General features: G+C 44.3%; 1 protein-coding gene across 5 annotated transcripts in view; it reads left to right on the top strand.

The window, feature by feature from the left end:
* tiam2a (TIAM Rac1 associated GEF 2a) overlaps nucleotides 1-18,087 on the top strand; it is a 98,167-nt gene that overhangs the window by 34,579 nt on the left and 45,501 nt on the right. For 3 of the 5 annotated variants that reach the window (XM_034575915.1, XM_034575914.1, XM_034575918.1), the window contains exons 2-5: nucleotides 10,716-10,810; nucleotides 11,647-12,828; nucleotides 16,307-16,760; nucleotides 17,572-17,744. In XM_034575915.1, coding sequence (XP_034431806.1) covers nucleotides 11,653-12,828; nucleotides 16,307-16,760; nucleotides 17,572-17,744 — 1,803 coding nt within the window. In that variant the 5' untranslated portion in view covers nucleotides 10,716-10,810; nucleotides 11,647-11,652. Of the gene's footprint in view, nucleotides 1-6,652; nucleotides 6,946-10,715; nucleotides 10,811-11,646; nucleotides 12,829-16,306; nucleotides 16,761-17,571; nucleotides 17,745-18,087 lie in introns of those variants that run through there. The other 2 variants (XM_034575916.1, XM_034575917.1) reach the window with 2 other exon arrangements.

Below are 18,087 nucleotides of genomic sequence, written 5' to 3'. Positions count from 1 at the left end.
CGAAAGTGCTGAGCCGAGCACCAACAATAACCGCGACCCAGTCGATACATCATTTTGTATTTCCTGCCGACTTATCATTTTTATTGGTTTTGTTTTCCAGGTCACTGGTGTTATCAGTCTGACGTTCTGACAGCATGGTCAAGAGAAAAATGCTAATGAATTTGATCAGAACGAGCTGAGTGATTCATGTTCTGTTTGGCCTGACTACGATCTTAACTTGGGCCCTTAATGGGCCATAAAAGGACGGACTCTGCCAGTTGGAGTGCTGGTTTACCATGAACATATGCTCTAAATTGGCACAGGGAGATAACGTTTGAATTACCATATCCATTAGGGGCAACCTGTCCTCGGGCTTCCCTATGTTAGTGATCCATGAGCTCACACACACAGATTTCTGAATGAAGTTTTAGTCTAGGCAGAGGGAAAAAAGTTTGCTCTGGGGGCACAAGGGCAAACTCCCTCCCTGGCGTCAGAGCTCCTCAAGAATGCAGGGAGGGATTACTGCACGTCTGTGGCAGTGATGGATGTGAGTAAGAGCCACACACTCATACACTCGCATACAAACCCAGCGAGCATCTGGATGCAGATGGTTTGGCCCTCCGCTGCAGCAGTGTGTGCCAGCTGAGCAGGTGTGTGTGTGTGTGTGTGTCTGGGAAGAAGCCAAACTTGCATGTTGGCCCCGCTACCCAGATAAAGCTGTACTCACCAGCCGTATGTCATTTTAAATCAGAAGGCGCAGACTTTATATGCTTGATCACGACTGGAGCACTTTGAGAGATTCAATCGGTCCTTTTCAAATCGCAGATGAATCGATTTCCGCTCCCTCGATAGATTTTTGTTTCCCGTTGAGTCCAGTGATTGATGCTGCGCGTGTGTGTGTGTGTCACTTCCAATGTGTGTGCGACTTTGATTACTGTACAGGCGCTCGACTCATCTACCTGCTCCCAAATCCCCAGTAACTCATTGTTTCCTCCTGAAACCTCTGGTGATTCTGTGTGTGACCTCTAGCAGCTGGCTTGCTATGACAGGTATTGTACTGCAGTTGTCAATGATCTCTGATGGATCACCTCAGGGAGCCCAGAGTGTGTCTCTCTCGCGGCTGCTGCAGTACCACTACAGTGGCTATTGCTATGGTAATTAGCGAGGGAGTCGCTGGGTGATTGTATTAATCACTCGAGCTCGCGCCACGCAGCGTGTGACAGATTATCCCGCGGCACACAAATGACAGCCACAGCCAATTCCAGTGGAGATAATACAGTTTGCAAATGAGTTTAAAGCAGCTGTGTTATACAGGCGTTCTCGCTCACATGTGCAAGATATGCAAAGCAACTGCAAACCTTGCACTGATGACGCCCGGAATTTAAACTGACCTTACTGAAGGTTAACAACGAATGTTTACCTTCTCTCCACCTCAAAGGCACTTTTCTTTCTCTATCTCTTATCGGCAGAGAGATAATTAGGTATCTGTCCTTCCCCTTTGTACAAGGAAGCCGTCGCCGTGCTTGGCCCCGTCTTCCTGGCCACGGCTGGGTGTGAGATTGTTTTTCCTGCAGCCTCCGGGTCTCTTATCTGACCACTTGGCTTTTTAAGAATCTCGTTCTCACGTGTTTCGTATGCACGGCCAATCACTCCTTCTATTACTTTTACCTTCGCTTCCGGGTACTTTCCCTATAACTGTGCACCTTAAAGATAGGGACGCTTAAAGCTCACTTTAATTTGCTTTAACACTGTGTGCTTTAACTCTATGTCATACTAGAGTGAAGCTGACCAATCAAAAAGGCTGGGGTGAGCCAAAGAGCACGTAGATTACACTGTAAAGTCAATACAGCCAAATTATAGGAATATCAGTCAGTTTGAGAAGCTGTTTTCAGACATGTACTGTCCAGTCAGCTGAGTCCAGACTTTTCTGGAGTTGGCCTTGTGAAGAAGAACATGTGAAGAATGCAGCAGGAGATTGTCTGAGTCGTTCACAAGAACAGGAAAATCCCCGGTGCATTCAGGTGATGGGTGGTGCCGAGCATGAAGGAGGCAGAAGGAAATGTATAGTTTTCACTGTGTAAATTGACATGATCTACAGTACACCGACACAAGAACCGGCCCTTACTGTCAAAACCTCTCGAAGCTCTCGAAGCTCTTTGCCTTTTCAAGTTGACGTCTTCTTCTATGTGTTTCATCCTGAGATGTTTGTTTTATTTTGCTTTTTCTTCGGTATTGCGTCCGTTGCTGTGAGTTTTTACCAGGGGGGTCTGAAAGGAATGTTTCGGAGCAACTGACTCGGACATTTGCGTTCTGTAATAACGCCCCTCCGGAGAATTTCTGGAGAATATTCGGAATTCAGTGCATGTCTGAAAGCAGCTCTACTGTGATACTGCAGCTCTGGAACAAGTTCAACTACATGCTGACTGTGTGCGTGTGTGTGCGTCTTCACCTCTCAGATTTAACCCTGAAATTGACCTTCCTATGCCCATTAAACTGCTTAATTAGCAGAGAAGCTAACTTGCACCTGCAGTCTTCTAGCTGTTTGCTCCAGCTCACACACTTTCCATCTTTTTCTCTGAACGCTGCTAACCTGTCCCTCCCTCTGCCACTCAAAATACACACATGTTACAGTGCATAAACACAAGGAGGCAGCAGATGGATGCCGGCACCCCCTTGAGGATGTTCTGAGTCATTGTCTCCTTTAAACAAACCCTCAGATGACTGTTTACACCACATTCACTGCTACTGCCAGCAGAGAGCAAACCCTCAGGCGTTGTCCTCACACACACACACACACACACACTGATACTCAACACACACAGGCACACTTCACCGCTCTTTTTGTTAGTTTAGAGTCTGCACGTTGTGACACATCTCAGTTAATTTAAAGTCAGTGTTGGACTCTCTCTGTTGTGGGCTGCCCTGTCAGACAGGAGCTCCAAATCTGTAGAAAATGAACTGAGCTGACGGCAGGGGAGGCTGGCAGAAGATGGAGATTTCACTGTATGAGACAGAAGGAGGATGAAGCGGGGGATGAGGGATAGAGGTGAGATAGTAGGAGGGATAACCTTTGGAATGATTCAAATGTCACAGAAAATCAGAGACACTTTTAAAATGTTTGCATCCCCATTAGTTTTTGTTTTTTAACCTTTACCGTTCAGGTGTAAGAGTACATTTTTTTCTGTTTAGATTAATGAACTCTTTACTTCACCTCAGCCAAGGACATTTTATAGGTTTTCACCCCAGTCTGTTTGTTTGTAAGCAAGATTACACAAAAACACCTCCATGGATTTCCATTCATACTCGATGGGACATGACCAGTGGAGGAATCAATTCAATTTTGGTGCAGATCAGAATAAAGGAGCAGATCCATGAATTATTCTTATTAACATTGAGACATTTTCCAAGTCAGGGAATAATGGATTTCAATGTAAAAAATAATGGCAAGACTAATTACCACCGAACTTGGTAGAAGAATGCAGTATGGGTAAGCGAAGAACCCATTTTAGTCCAGGATTTCTTTTCACTAACATTGTGATAAAGGGCATCTTTCGAGTGAGTGAGGTAAGCAGTCCACTGAGTGCTATTCTAGTTTAAGTTCAGTTTTATAATATGTTCAGATTCCCCCACAATAGTTTTAGAGTTGTTAGAGAGGCGGGGTGGGATTGGGGGTCGAAGCTGGAGACCAAACAAAAGACTTGACCTTTCACCCTGACTTAGAGCATCCCAACTTAAGTAAATTCCATCAGTCTACACCCCTGAATTCCTCTGACACCCTTTTTTCTGATGTATTTCCAGACCCCTAGATAATAAGGCAGGGGACTAATCTCGACCACAATGAGCAATTAAGATCAATTTATTTCCTCCCATGGATGTTTTGTTTGCAAATTGCCGCAGACCGCATTCCCCAGCGAGCAGCATAATCGATGTCATCAACCATAAACGGCCTCCAGCCACGAGAGTGGCTCCATCGCACTGTTAAGGGAAGGAGACAAGAAATATTAGCACACTGACTGAAAACTCATATTTCTCCCTCTGACTTCTCCCCACAACTCTCTTTCCCCTCATCCCCGGTCCCATGAGCATCACTCGACCAGAAAGAGATTTTCATCAGCGATTGCAAGTACCCTGTCTGCGATTAAATGTGACATAGTTTATGTACTTTACATTAAGATCGTAATGTAATGGCACCTTCCTCTATCAGTTCAGCACAACTGGAATGCATTCATCTGAGAGGCTGGAGCCAATGTGCTGTATATATGTAGAATCACTGTCTAATTATTTCATCCTTTTAAGTTAAACCGTCCATGTCATTGCATTGTTAACTGCACAATAGGGCTGCAACCCATGCTTCAAAAATTGCTTTTGGTCAACAGATTTATTTAAAAATGTCCAGGAAACTAAATTGGCCATGAAAAGAACCCAGAGCGCAGTGTGACATTTTCACATGTAGTTTGAAAAGATTAAAGCAGCTAACCACTGTGTCAAATGAGTACAAGTGAGAGGTTGCATGGTGCAGGAAGACAAAATAAGTGCTCCAACCACCGAGGCTCACCTAACCTGACTTCCCTTCACTGTCTACTGTCGTCCATATGTTGGTTTAACTTGTTATTGTGGAGGCAAATTAGAGGAACAGATTTTTGTCTTTCAAGGGTCATCTAGAGCTCAGTATCAGCATCAGTGGGAATCCCCGGTGTTTGAGAGCATTATCCCAAAGCAAAGCTGTGCTGATAAACTCTTTGTACCCTGTGTCAACACACACACACACACACAGAGTAATAATACTGATTATCTGACATACCTTTTTCATGAATTTCTTGTGCTGCACTTAATGTTCCCGAGTAAGGCCACAGAGGCAGAATATGACCAAAGTATTTTGTAGAGCCCGACTGATATAGATTTTGAGGGGCCGATGCTCATGGCGATAATAAGTACAAATTTCCATACAGATATATCTGTAAATAAATGTACATATATTAAATCAAATTTGGAATGATTCCAAAAAAATATTTTTCAAATACCTATGACAAAGACATTTATTTTAGGCTTAAGAAGTTAAACTTTATTTTGAATAATTATAAATAAAAGACAAATACAACCAAATATATAGAACTTGAGTAAAGAAATATACATATGCAGATATTGATATGTTAGTGAAAGCCTCATATCAGCCGACTATTATAGACCAACCAATAACCGAGCTCTAGTATTTTGTGAATGGGTCATTATCGTGATGTGGAGCAATACATTTACCTTCCACTATCAGGTCTGGCATTAGTTCAGCATTTGAAGACATTTATGGGATCTACGCTGAGATGCATGCCAGACAGGTCCAGATTTTTTGGATATAAAGGGATTTACTTTGGCTCAGGAGATCTTGTTGGGGCCTTAATTGATCTTAATTAGAGGTCAGACCATTGGCTGGTTGAAATTACACCCACCACCTGCTCTATATGAATATGCATCCCAGTGGTCCAACTTGCTTTTCCTATTTTCTTTCTCAGCCACTGAGCGTGTTTGTCCACCAGCCTTTTAGCTGCCTGCATCTCCAGCCGGACAAAGGGCTTTGAGAGCAGCTCAGACTGGGCTACAAGGTCCATTGTGTTGTTAACAATGTTGTTTAGCCCTGTTGAACGCTGCTGACATTGTGTCCTGAAGCTGATGTCTCTATGTCAAGCAGAAGGCTGATGAAAGGCTATCCCACAGCTGCTCGTACAGCGTGGCATGGACATGACTTTGAATAGCTTTTCATACCAATATGGATTTCTAAAGGAGGAAACCCCATTGAGCATTCCAGTTACACACTCATGTTTTTCCATTTGTACCAGTCACTGTGTCCCTGAACACCAATAATGTTCACTCGGTTGCTCTGGCGAGGTGGGAGCAGCTCTTGGGTCTGTCTGGCACACTGCGTCCGTCTCTGCTGCCGTGTTGCGTTCTGGTGTGGCTTTCTGAATGGGTCCAGTTTGACTGTGTGACCACAGCTATGTGAACCATAGACAAATGGAGGCGTGCGTGTGTTTTTAGAGTGACGGCGGTCTCTAGTTGTCTCCGCTGGGATATAAGTTAGTCCCAACACTTTGAGTGCGGTTCAGAAATTCTAATTGCATTTTCCTTTTGTTTTGATTAACTTCTCCTCAATGTTAGATGCAAATTCGCCCTCTGTGGCCCCTAGAAACTTTCACATAGCTCAACCATGTCGCCAACCCCGTTTCCTCCTGTGTAGTTTCCTCTGTCGCTCTGCTCTTTCTCACACCAGCCCTCTGTCTTCACTTACAAGACTTTTTTTTTCTTATTCCCTGAGTCACACTCACTCATTAATACACACATATAACAAACACACACAAAAACAGTCTCTGTCTCCCCAGTAGCCGATTGCCTCCCTGGCCTCCTCCTGGGGTCATTGTGGTATTTAGGGTCAGACAAGAGCTCCAGTCATTGCGCCCTCCCCGGTGCCTCCCAGGCAGCGCGCAGCCAGCTTGTCTTACCCAATCGCTTCAAACTGCTGTGGAAAACCGCCTTGGCTGCAACAAGCCGGCATCCTCCTCCTAGCCAACGGAAAGGCAGGATATAGGAAAAACAACACAGTAGAGTAGTGGAGCCCTTTTTGCAGTGGAGACTGAATGGATGAGCGCTATAAAACATCCTTGCTTCTCTTTCTGAGAGAACTCCTCTGTTGAAAACTTCTCGGTTTTCCTCGCGGCTCGCTGGCGTTGCCTCTTGGTGCTCCGTTACCCAGGGTTACCCCAGGAGGACTGTGACTTGCTGCTGCCGCAAAGCCTGGAGGGAGTTTCCACATGTCATCCAGTGTGTCTGGGGTTGTGAGTCAGATGCAGCATGTGCTCTGCTTTAAGACTCATCAAGCCTTTACAGGGAGAATCCACTCTGAGATCTGAGAACACCAGCTAGACTTCTCCTTTGCAAGGCTGTTCAAAGAGCTGATAGATTAAAGCCGGGGCCACAGAGGTAAGGGATGTTGTGCGCTTTGTGTTTTATCCTTCTCTCCCTTTGTTTCTCCTATTTACTGCAAGAGGAGTGGATCAGGGTGAAGAGGTTGTGTTGGGTTTCCTATTGTTGGGATGCACAGGTGTGGGTGACACTGTGTGTTTGCATTTGTTGCACCTGTGTCCATCAGATAGCAGTTTGTGCTTTATTTAGTTTTTATGTTGTAGATGGAACTAAATGACCTCTTACAGTCTCAGCTTTTATCGTCTTTTTCACTCTGTGGTTCAGGGTTGTCAGGATTATTTCTGACTCACATTCCCTCATGAGCGTAACTGAGTATGACGAGCTCACCCACCTTGTCTAAATTTTGTATCTTGTGCTGAAGTTTCTGGTTGATTGCTCTTACGGGACCAATCGTACAAATTTTTTTTAAATGCACATTTTATTTTCTTGGCATGGCTCTGGAATGGCATACGTGTATAAATCTTTCAGAGGGCTGCCATGTCATTTTTGGTCAGGAGCCAGGCGCACAGCTTTTAAATGTATTATGAAAAAGCCTGAAAGACACTTAACAAGCACTTTGATGGATGTTTGGTGGTTTTGGCTGAATCCAGCGCACTGTAATATGGGCTTTCAGCAAGTGATTCATACATGGACGTTCCTCCTCATAACCGAACCACTGCTGGATTCTTTGAATCTGGTTCTTCTGGACAAAAACTCAGCAGGGGATGTCCTCCAATAATTGTTCTCTCTTCTTCTTCACTTCCTGTTGTTGCTCTTATGTTTAACCTTGTTGGTGGTTTTTCACAAGTTTGAATTTAAGTTGCTTAAAAGAGCACGCTGCTCCTTTAAGAGCTCAGTTGTCACGGCGCCAGAGGAAAGTGATAAGAGACAAGTCCCATGGGGTGTGATTTGACAGGAGGAAGGCAGCGCCATTGTATTAACATTAACAAATGACCTCATAATTTCTAGTTCACAGCCTTATAATTCAAAAATAATGGCACCTCGTTGGTACTTTATATTGATGTGAGATTATTGTGGCCAATTTATTTTTTATTTGCATTTTATTTATTTATAATTTCTTCTATCAGAATCTTGTGTCAACTAAATATTATGCCATTTGGTTAGACTATATATTGAGAATTATTGCTGACTGAATGTTCTCTTTTTGGACAGGAAAGTAAAAGGTCCGGCTAGATTTCTATATCTCAAAGGTTTTATGGTAGCGTGGATAAAAAAAAAAACTGCACTAACAGCATCATGCTGTTACCATGTGCCTTGGTTCTCTTGGGAAATCACTGTGTGGCTCACACTGCTGTGTCATTACTTTGAGCTTTCTTCCTCAAGTTAAGATTCAAGGACACAAAGGTCAGAACTGCAAGCAGAGTTCTCCTGCCTCTGCCTTTGTGAGCAAGAGGCTGTAGCTCCTGTTCCACAGATGCTCAATGGTCCTCATGAAGGAAAAAGATTATTTCCTTAATGCTTCACCTACCTACAGTGTTTATACCATGTCGAGGTGTGGCCTGTTCCTCACCGTTATCCCGAGCTCCAGACCCAAGACGCGCAACCATTGCCAGACTAAACACGGAGCTTACGTGGGAGTCACCCAGGGGCAACCTAAGAAGAATGCCAGGTCATAGGGTGTGTCGAGGAGCGATGGGGTGCCAGTGGTCCCTTGGCCCCTGAGCAGATGGTCTGTAGGAAACTTATTGACTAGAACAGAGGACTGAAGGGGAAGAGGGAGGGAGAGTTCAGACTTGGGCGTCAGTGGTTTGCAGCAAAAAGGAAGACTTGTCTTGTTCTCCCAAAAACAGCCTCACAATACTCCGGTTCAGCTCACAGCAGAAGGCAAACGTGTGTGTCTCTGGGTTTGTGTGTTGGCACGCCTTGAAGCCTTTTCAATGTCGGAGCACTGCTCTGCGTGAATAAACTGTGCAAAGAAAAGCATCAGTAGTAGTGTTAAAAGAAAGCAGTCACTGTGACAAGTTCGACAATCAGCTTTATGCTGACTCCTGGTGTTGTCAGCAGCTGCTTTCTCTGTCTTATACTCCAAGAAGGAACATTGTTGAAGTCTCTCTCCATTCATGTGGAGGTACTTCTCGAATCATTTTACCTCCACTTTGCTCTGCTTTCTGGATTCATTGACAGATGCTGATAGAAGTCGAGGGTCTGGCGGTGTGTGCGTGCTGAGGGTTTTAAGCAGTGTAAACCAGAAAAGTGAAATTTTTTCCACATGCGGACCTAAATGCCCAGAATTGGACCAACCAGTAGTTAATCACGCCTCCATTAGTGCTACTGACTCGGCTTTGCCCAAGGTCCTTGTGAATCATGACCCCAGCTCAACATGCATGGCAAAGATGGACACTTTTTTCTGTGTTCTTGGCAAAAAGCTCAAAGGTTGGAATAGTTGCGTTCAGGGTCAGGATCAGTGCTGTATTCAATTGTATTCAATGTCCTATCCCTCTGGTTCACCCTGAAACTCGTGACGAGTGAAACAAGTGTTTGGTTAATCCTCTGATCAGCTCAGAGTTAGAGTTCAAGTTCATTGCAGGCCGTCCAAGTTTCCACTGCACTTTCAACTGCTCCTTTTTTTTCACACTTAGTCTAAACAGTTTAAATAATGAGAGAATAATTCCTTTGTGTGGCTTCTTGTCATGTTTAATTTTCTTTGTAACATTAGCCTGGATCTCTGCCCTGCCCTCGAACCCCAGGATCCTGTGCCACATGTGCTTTACACTCAAATCATTCGAGTCCCATGGAGTTTTCTACTCAGCTTCATCTATTAAACAAATGCTTTTACAGAAGTCCATTTACTCAGTCAGCCAAACACCATAATCTCACCTCACAGTCAAGGTTCATCCAAGCAGGAGCTGATAAACTCTTAATTCTGCAGATCACTTAAGCCTGAAGGTTAGGGCTTTTGGCAGCGGGCTGTTTACACTGTAACCTTATACATGCTGTACGTGTGCTTTGAGGCTTAGTAGAGTTAGCAGTATCTGAAAACCTTCCTGGAGTGTGAGCTAAATGCATGTAGGTGGGTTGTATTACACACACACAGGAGACAGTCACACTGCCTCTCAGATGATGCCCGGTGCCTCAGAGAGAGTGCTCCTTGGCCGTCTCTGGTTTTGGATCTAACCCTGGACAAATTTGGCTGTGACAAGTAAAAAAAGATAGGAAAAGGGGAGCAAGCAAGTTAGAATTCCAAGGTTTAAAAATAAACACACGGTCAAACTGTAGCCGTATTTCAAAAACTTTCCCAACTCTGATCAAAGACGACGTCATTTAGTTGTGGGGAGGTGGAAAAATGTCTGACTAATGTTTGGTTTGGATGCCTGATTGAGGAGAGCTAAATTTGGGAGGTGGAGTGACATTTTTAAACTGGTCATACTACAGTGCCAGGGTGGCACTGATCTACTGTGCTGTCTTGTTCCTTGGGACTGCTTGCAACTTAATGGCTGCATCTTGAGAGGAAATATTTATTTGGCTGTATCATTTTTGCAAACTTGCCAATAAGTTGTTTTCCAGACATGGGAAAATCTCCGACTACATAAAGTAAGACAATCTCAGATAGTGGAATGAGCCTTATTTCTGTTTCAACTTCACACTGGCTTTGTTTATCCCAATGAGAAACAAGTAGTGCTGCCCACCAAACACTATCCCCTCCCAAGCGCCGGGGGGGATTAAGATCTGCTCTTTAAATGCTCACACCTGTTATCAAACTCAGCGCTCATTGCATGAAGTAAATTACAGTGCTAAATACTAAGTCGACCTCTCTCTCTATGTTTCAGATGAGCCAGACGACGAAGGGATGAGTTTATTTTAAGCAATGAGGCGGAGAGGACCGAGCGCAGGAGCTCCAATCTGAGACGAGACTTTCAGACAGGTGAGTCTGGGTTGTCTCTATTATTATGCTTGATTATATTTAACCCCACCTTTTTAAAATATGTCCCTATACACACATTACAATCTTTTAAAGTCATTGTAGTGTTTCAATACCAGTGGGTCTTACTTTGTCTTCAAATATATTGGTCCTGTTTTAAGTGATCGTCATTTTTAAATGTAGCCACTATTACCCCTCCACGTGTTAAACAGTGGTTTGTTTTAGTTGCTAATCTACTTGGTGTGAGAATTCAAAGACTTAAAGACTAGAAGTTATTTACCTGGACCTATTATGTAATGTCTTCACAGTAGTTAATGTCCTATAGCGTCAAACGTGTATGACATACATGAAATGAAAATTAAATTTCTGGTCTGGTCTGTCTGGTCAAGGCTCTCCAACAGTCTGGAAGTGTTATTTTTCATTGTCCTAAACTCTGTCACACATAACAACCATGAAAAGCCGAAAATCCTGTTAATCCGACTTTACTTTTCAAGAGAAATAAAGAAAGTGTGTAGCAAAAGAAGAGGGGGGCCGACCAAACGGGTTGATGACCAGATGTGATGGAATTACTCACAACCATTCTTTTTGAAAGCCATAAGGAATATGTTAGACCTGCTGCTGTTTTACTCTCGAACCAGCCTCTGCAAATGAAAACGATTATGTGTGTGTGTGTATGGTTTTATGGGAGTGTGGCTGTTATTGTTTGAGTAATATGTTAATTTTATGTCTCTGGTGACCTGGCATTATCTCATACCATGTCATTTATGTTATACTGCCCATATGTATAAGTAACCATTTTTCCAGGATAATGCCATTGACGTTATGGTTTTGTTTTCCAGACAGAGATGGGAAATTCAGAGAGCCAGTACAGCATCCAGGGGCCAAAAGGCGCCAGCATCGTCTTCCCTGGGAAACAGAAGCCATATTCACTGAAACTCCGCTCAGCCAAAGATGACGCCCTGTCACCACATACATGGTGGAAAAGTGCCCCAGTGGGCTCAGGGTACAAGGCCAGGTGTGTTGGCCGTGGTTGTTTGTCCCCTCCTAAAAGCCGACAGCCATACTCCGCTCGGCACTATGACTATGTTTCCAAGGGAGCGAGAAGCAGTCCAAGTGAGCATCGCTGGCATCGCTCGCCTGGATGTGGCATACGAAAGCGTCACATGTCAGATGAGTATGAAGATAATCCGTACGGGGCTGAGCTCGGTGGGAATACCCAGGATAGACACAGTGATGAACATGAGGTTTTAGAGGAGCAGAGCAGCCCGCGGGTGGTGATCAAGAAGGATGGTAGTCTCAGAGTGGAGTTCACCAACACTTCAGGAAATCCTCTCCTCCTGAACGAGGCCACTGGCCCGGTACAACTGCTCAAGTTCTCCCCCAACCTTGAGTCTGCCTCCACTCCCAGTCTGCCTGGTTCCAGTGGTAGTGGGCTTGATGGCCCCTGCAGTGGTCCTCCGCCGGCTTCTACCTCCTCCACTGCCAGGACCAGCAAGGGAAGCTCTCTGAGCTCTGATGGTTCATGGTATGACTCCCCCTGGGGGCCCAGCACAGAGTTGTGTGAGCAGGAACAATCCTGCTCTGCAAGCAGGACTCTAGTTCACTCGCCAATCCACCAGCTTGACTCATTTACTGAGCCATGCCCCCCTGTGTCTATCACAGACCTCTACAGGGAGCCCTCAATGGCTGCTACCTTCCCCACAGCCAGAGACCTGTCCTCCCAGTTACAGGATCCTCCACCAGGCCAGAGGGGACACCGAGCCTCCTTCGCATCCGTCCTCGATGCTCCCTTAGAGGAAGAATGCCCCGATGTCCGGCAGTACTCATCATACACCCTGCCCTGTCGCAGGCCCAAAGCACACACCATGAGTGAGGAGTTGGACCGTTACCCTGACCAGGAACAGCACCAGGAGCAAGATGTGCCAGATTTTGGCGCCCCCAAGAAAGACTCCATCAGAAACCGCATCAGACGCCTCAGTGACTGGACAGGCAGCCTCAGCCGCAAGAAGAGGAAGTCTCAGGTACGTTTGGCTGGGATGGGTTTTCAGAATCACATTAACTTTAATCTACTACTTTGTGGCTTTCGTCTTTACACTGCTTTATCGCTCACAGGGTTCATTCAGGAATCATATCGACATGGTATGTAAAACATTAGGTCACATAGCTTGTTTGTAGTCCCCTGTAACTTATAGTCCTCTTAGTTTAAGCTCACGGTAGTTACATTCATGACTTTTTTTTATTGTGGTCATCTGTAGTTCTTTCATCACAAGCCTTACAGTAACAGCTTATTAGACCGGAGAGGGTCATGCACAGACAGTCGTCTGTCTGGCGAGGTTTATTTGATCATGAGCAGCAGTGGTTGTCCTGGCATGGTCAGTGAGCAACCACCATCCTGTGGTCCTTAGCGCCACAACACAAGCAGTTTGAGGACAGGGCACAGTGGGGTGGCACAAAATGAAATTTGTAAGGCCAGGAAACCAGTGCTTGTTTTTATGAAGAAAGAACACAAATACTAAGGGGCTGTATCGGGGGGTGGGTACATGTGAAGTATTATTGCATACTGACTCGTGCATTCATAGTTATGAGTGCAGTACCCATATGTCAAAGTTTTGTTAATAGTCGGGTAAGGATGGATCAAGAGTCAAATTTTTAGTCTTAGTAGTCATTAGTCCAAGATTTAAATTATATTTAAACGGGTTTTGCAGGTTTCAGTGTAGCTGATGACTGATTGAAGTGCATATAAATTTGGAAGTAGAACAAGCTGCTGCAGTGACACATCAGGCAGCTGATATACAGTATACATATGTTTTCCAAGTAGTAAAACGATACTTGTGATACGTACAGGCAAGGTTCAGAGAAGAGGTTGGAAATAACCACAGCTTGTCTGCATGTTGTCTGCCTGCGCAGACCATGTAAATCTTTCTCCTACAACCACTCCAGTCTTAATAGCTTTAATTTGACACGAAACATTTGTTTAAACTGAGCCTGAACTCGTGTCTTCCTCTGTCTTGCAGGCTTGAAAGCAGTTGTTTCTGCATTAATTCGTTTAGCTTTGCCTTGTAAAAGTTTTAAGAACAGTGTTTAGGCACTGCCAAGAGAATAGCTCTAAGCCCCTGAGAGGCTCCGTTAGAGAGAAACTAAATCCTAGCTGGAGATTTAACCCCCACCCCTCCTCTAATGTTAATGAATGACTTACGGTTGTTCTGGCTGTTGTGCAGTGCAAATTTTCTGGGCTCCCCTCTCAGTCTTTAGAGAGTAAATCTGCTTATCAGGATTGGTGTTCAGTCAGTTGGGTCAGACAACAAACCAAAGGACAGAACAGAACAATCATTGTATTCAGATGACATTTTTCTTCTTCTGAGAATTTGTGAGCTTCGCCTTGTACTTAAATAGCAGATGTTGCTGAGCAAAATATATGACGTACTTTGCCTTGACACTGTCACCTGAGTGTGGAGTGACAAACACCCTTGTAGACAGTAATCATTCAGAGCGTTCCACTGCTTTCACTTTACATTAGTAATGTCTGCCTCTAAATCTCCTGCTTGCCATAATGCCATGCTAATCTATGGCCATTTGCGGCTACTTAGCCAGTTTGGGGGCAGAGCCAAGCACCCACACGTTTACTCGAGTCTGTTTCCTGATTCAGACATAAATCTAAAAGAGCATCGTTTCTTACCTGAACAAATCCTCAAGAAACATTTAAATAAGGTGTGTTTCTTCAAGGAAATTAAAATCTAATGCAAGCTCCAGGTTTCGCTGACATTCTAACAAGCAGGGCTCCTCACCCCTGATCTTAACCCTAACACTAATGAAAGTTAAAGGATAATTCAAACAAATAATGATACTAATAATAATAATTTGAGGTAATGACAAGACCTGAAACAAGCTCATATTAAAGTGGTGGTGTTTAAAGGTGCAATATGCAAGTTATCTCACCACCCAACCCTGTTTTTCAGGGATGGGTAATGGTCACTTGCCAAGAGCTTCAGCCATTGTTTTTATTTAGTAAGACAGAGTTACGCCCTCTGAGCAGTGCTACTTCTTCAGGGCAGCCTGTATGCTAACACAAAGAGTCGAGATGCGCATGGCTTGACTGTAGCTAGCTGATTAGCATGCTCACTTCAGTAGACGCATGATGGAAACAGAAGCCAAACCAGAGTTAGCATTGGCGCTGCTTTCAAATGAAGTTTGAAATTTGATGCACGATTGCAGAAACAGCTGTTAATGCTAATGTTGTCTATGTAGCGACAGCAAAGAAGCTTGTCTGCGGAATAAATTTCCTCTTTCCTTTGGGGGCCATTTTGTTGAATGCCAAACCTCCGCGGCCTACGTCTCCACAGGCTGGTCACGTTGCCTCCTTTCAGTGGGTCAACCAAAATCAGGAGCACCTCCAGCTCTGGTTTCCCTCCACTTGGGCTCCAGGGCTCTATTGTGGGTTTAAAGGTCAAATTGTGACCCTGATGCCAAAGACCAAGAACCTGCTCATAATGAAAGGCAGCTGGAGGAGGGAGACGGTGGATAAATTTGGACTGTGCCCGCTAAAGGAAAGCAGACGTAAACCTTCCCTGTGCACAGTGCACATTTTCCTACGGCTGTAGCATACCAGTGCTGTGGCAGCAGTTGAACATGATGGTCAAACAAAGGCAGTCCTCAAGTGAGAACACTGTGGGCTCACAGGGTTTATTTCTGTCTTGTAGCTAAACAGGATCTCTGGTCTGTCTGGCGAAAGGATGTAAGACTTTTTTGTAATTTTGTTTTTGTTAACTATAAAATAGGGGGTGGAAATAGCACAAAATCAGGATAGGGATGGAGAAGACATGGACAAAGCAGAGGGAGACACACAAACAAACAAACAAAGATGGAGAATGATCGCTGTCATGACAACACATACTGTGTGTCTGCATGTTGAGAGCACTCCGCTATGTTGCCAGGGGCAGAATCGATGCTGCAATCTACTCAAGTAGTAGGCAGGCTGTCATTAGCCATGAAAGAGAGCAGTTATATCAAGTGTTCATTTGGGGAATTGGGAAGCCTAGGCAGACCTCAAATGACGTGAAATTGTCGACGCCTGGAGGGTTCCAACCTCCCAGGTGCCGTCGCAGGAAATTGTCCCACTTTCTCAGCCTTTTGAAAAGATTTGCAGACCAAAATGCAGACTTTGAAGTGGGTTCGAGTTTTTTTCCCAAAAGTTTCTCCTGCAATTGTGCAGTGCCCCTGGGCTAATTGAAAGGTTTCCCAGTATAAGCTCATAGTGCTTGTCATGCATATATACAGAGCTGTTTATGTCTATGGGCAAACATGGTTTATTTTTGCATAAATATAGGAACTGGAACAATGAATCTGTGGAATAAGTTTTTAAATTTCCAAACTAGTCCAAGGCTAACTAATCAATTAAACTGATCACTGTAATGGAAGTCTCATCCTTCCCTTCAACCTCTGTCTTTCATCTAATTAATAGATGGTCATCATGCCTTTCTTCTACCTTTTGTGCCTTATCAGGAATCTCGGTGCAAGGACTTGAGTGATGCCTTTGACAGTGGAGTCGACGGCCTGACTGCAGACACCAGCTCCCCCTCCCAGGTCTCCAGCCTCCTCTGGTTCCCAGGAACGTCCGGGGCCCAATCTTCAGGGGCCATCCCCCAAACAACCAGCGATGTCCTGCGCCAGAATATTTATGAGAACTTCATGAGGGAGCTGGACATGGGCACAGGGCAGGGTGGAGGTGGAGGAGGCGAGAGAAGAGACCCGTCCACTGGCACCGAAGAGGGGGAGAGCAGCAGCGAGTCAGCAGAGGGCTCTCTGGAGGAGCTGGACCTGCTGTTTGAGAAGGAGCAGGGGGTGGTCAGGCGGGCCGGCTGGCTCTCTTTTAAACCCCTTGTCACGCTGCACAAGGACAGGAAGCTGGAGCTGGTGACCCGCCGCAAGTGGAAGCAGTACTGGGTGACCCTGAAAGGTGATTTTGAGTCTGGGGATAGAGGAGGTGGTTTCAACTTGATAGTTTAGAAGATTATACGAATTTAGATTCTTTAAATTCAGGTTGACATGCTCCCTTTTAATATCAGTGCTTTTCCTTTAACAGCAGTTTTGTCCTTGACCATGGCTTCACACCTGACATTTAGTGTTTAAAAGCTCACAATTCTGCTGATAATGATAAAATCCAGGCTAAATGTGTGTATATCCACAAACTGCTTTTAAGTGTTTAAGTTTTATTATTGTTTATCTTCACATCCATCCACAACTCCCAGGTCCATTATTCTATTTATCTGTATGATAACTTGTTCTGTGGAATGTCCCCTTTATCCTTGCTTTATTTTTTATTTTTGTATTGTCTGTATTGTCTCTTTTTCAATTCCTGGAATATACACCTTTTTACATGTATTTTATTATAATTTAATATTTGTATGGCTTATATTTCAGCCCTTATCTTTACTTTATAGTTAATCCTTGTGTGTTACCTTATTAAGCCTCTACAAGCTTGCTCCACACTCTTTATACCTGTTCAGTGACAAAAAAGATCTCTTCATTCTTGAATCTTGGAAAAACAAAAGGTAGAAGCAAGGACAGCCTTATCACTTTTATGATTCTTACTTTTGGGAGAACAACTCTCTTCGCTTTTATGTATCAATGCTGCTGCAAATCTTGGATGTTTTTACGAGGACATTTTGTCTTTAAAACACCCAAACTCTAGACGAACACTTTCTTTTTGCCTCACTTTCTCATGTAAATCTATTGTCGTGTCTATATCTCCACATCTTCGTTTCCAGGTTGTACGTTGCTGTTCTATGAGACCTATGGTAAAGGTTCTCCGGAGCAGGAGCTGTCGCCTCGCTACGCTCTCTTGGCCGAGGACAGCATCGTCCAGGCCGTTCCTGAACATCCAAAGAGGGAGAATGTCTTCTGCCTTAGCAACTCATACGGAGACGTATACCTCTTTCAGGTAAAGCACATCAGCTGACGCAGCTCTCCATATATAACACATATTTGTGTTATTGAGATTCAAAGGAATGATTTTATCTTTATGTGCATTTAAGTGTGAATGGAATGTTTTGATGATATGTGCTAATACCAGACAAAGAAGGGAACGTATTGGGTATACATAGCAGCATGCAGTACATGATTTTGGCTGAATTATACCTGAGAGACACTTTTTACCTTCTCTTCCTTCAGGTCAAGCATACGAAATGAAAAATGTTGGCCTGTTAGGTCTTGCGAGCAAACGGCCCAAACTTCTCAGACAAGTTGTTCTGGGAGCACAGCCTATTTGCCCGTTGTGCTTACTG

Source organism: Hippoglossus hippoglossus, chromosome 22 (assembly GCF_009819705.1).
Source record: "Hippoglossus hippoglossus isolate fHipHip1 chromosome 22, fHipHip1.pri, whole genome shotgun sequence".
Lineage (NCBI taxonomy): Eukaryota > Metazoa > Chordata > Actinopteri > Pleuronectiformes > Pleuronectidae > Hippoglossus > Hippoglossus hippoglossus.
Note: the sequence above shows the minus strand (reverse complement) of the source record. Positions and strands in the feature narration are given on the sequence as shown.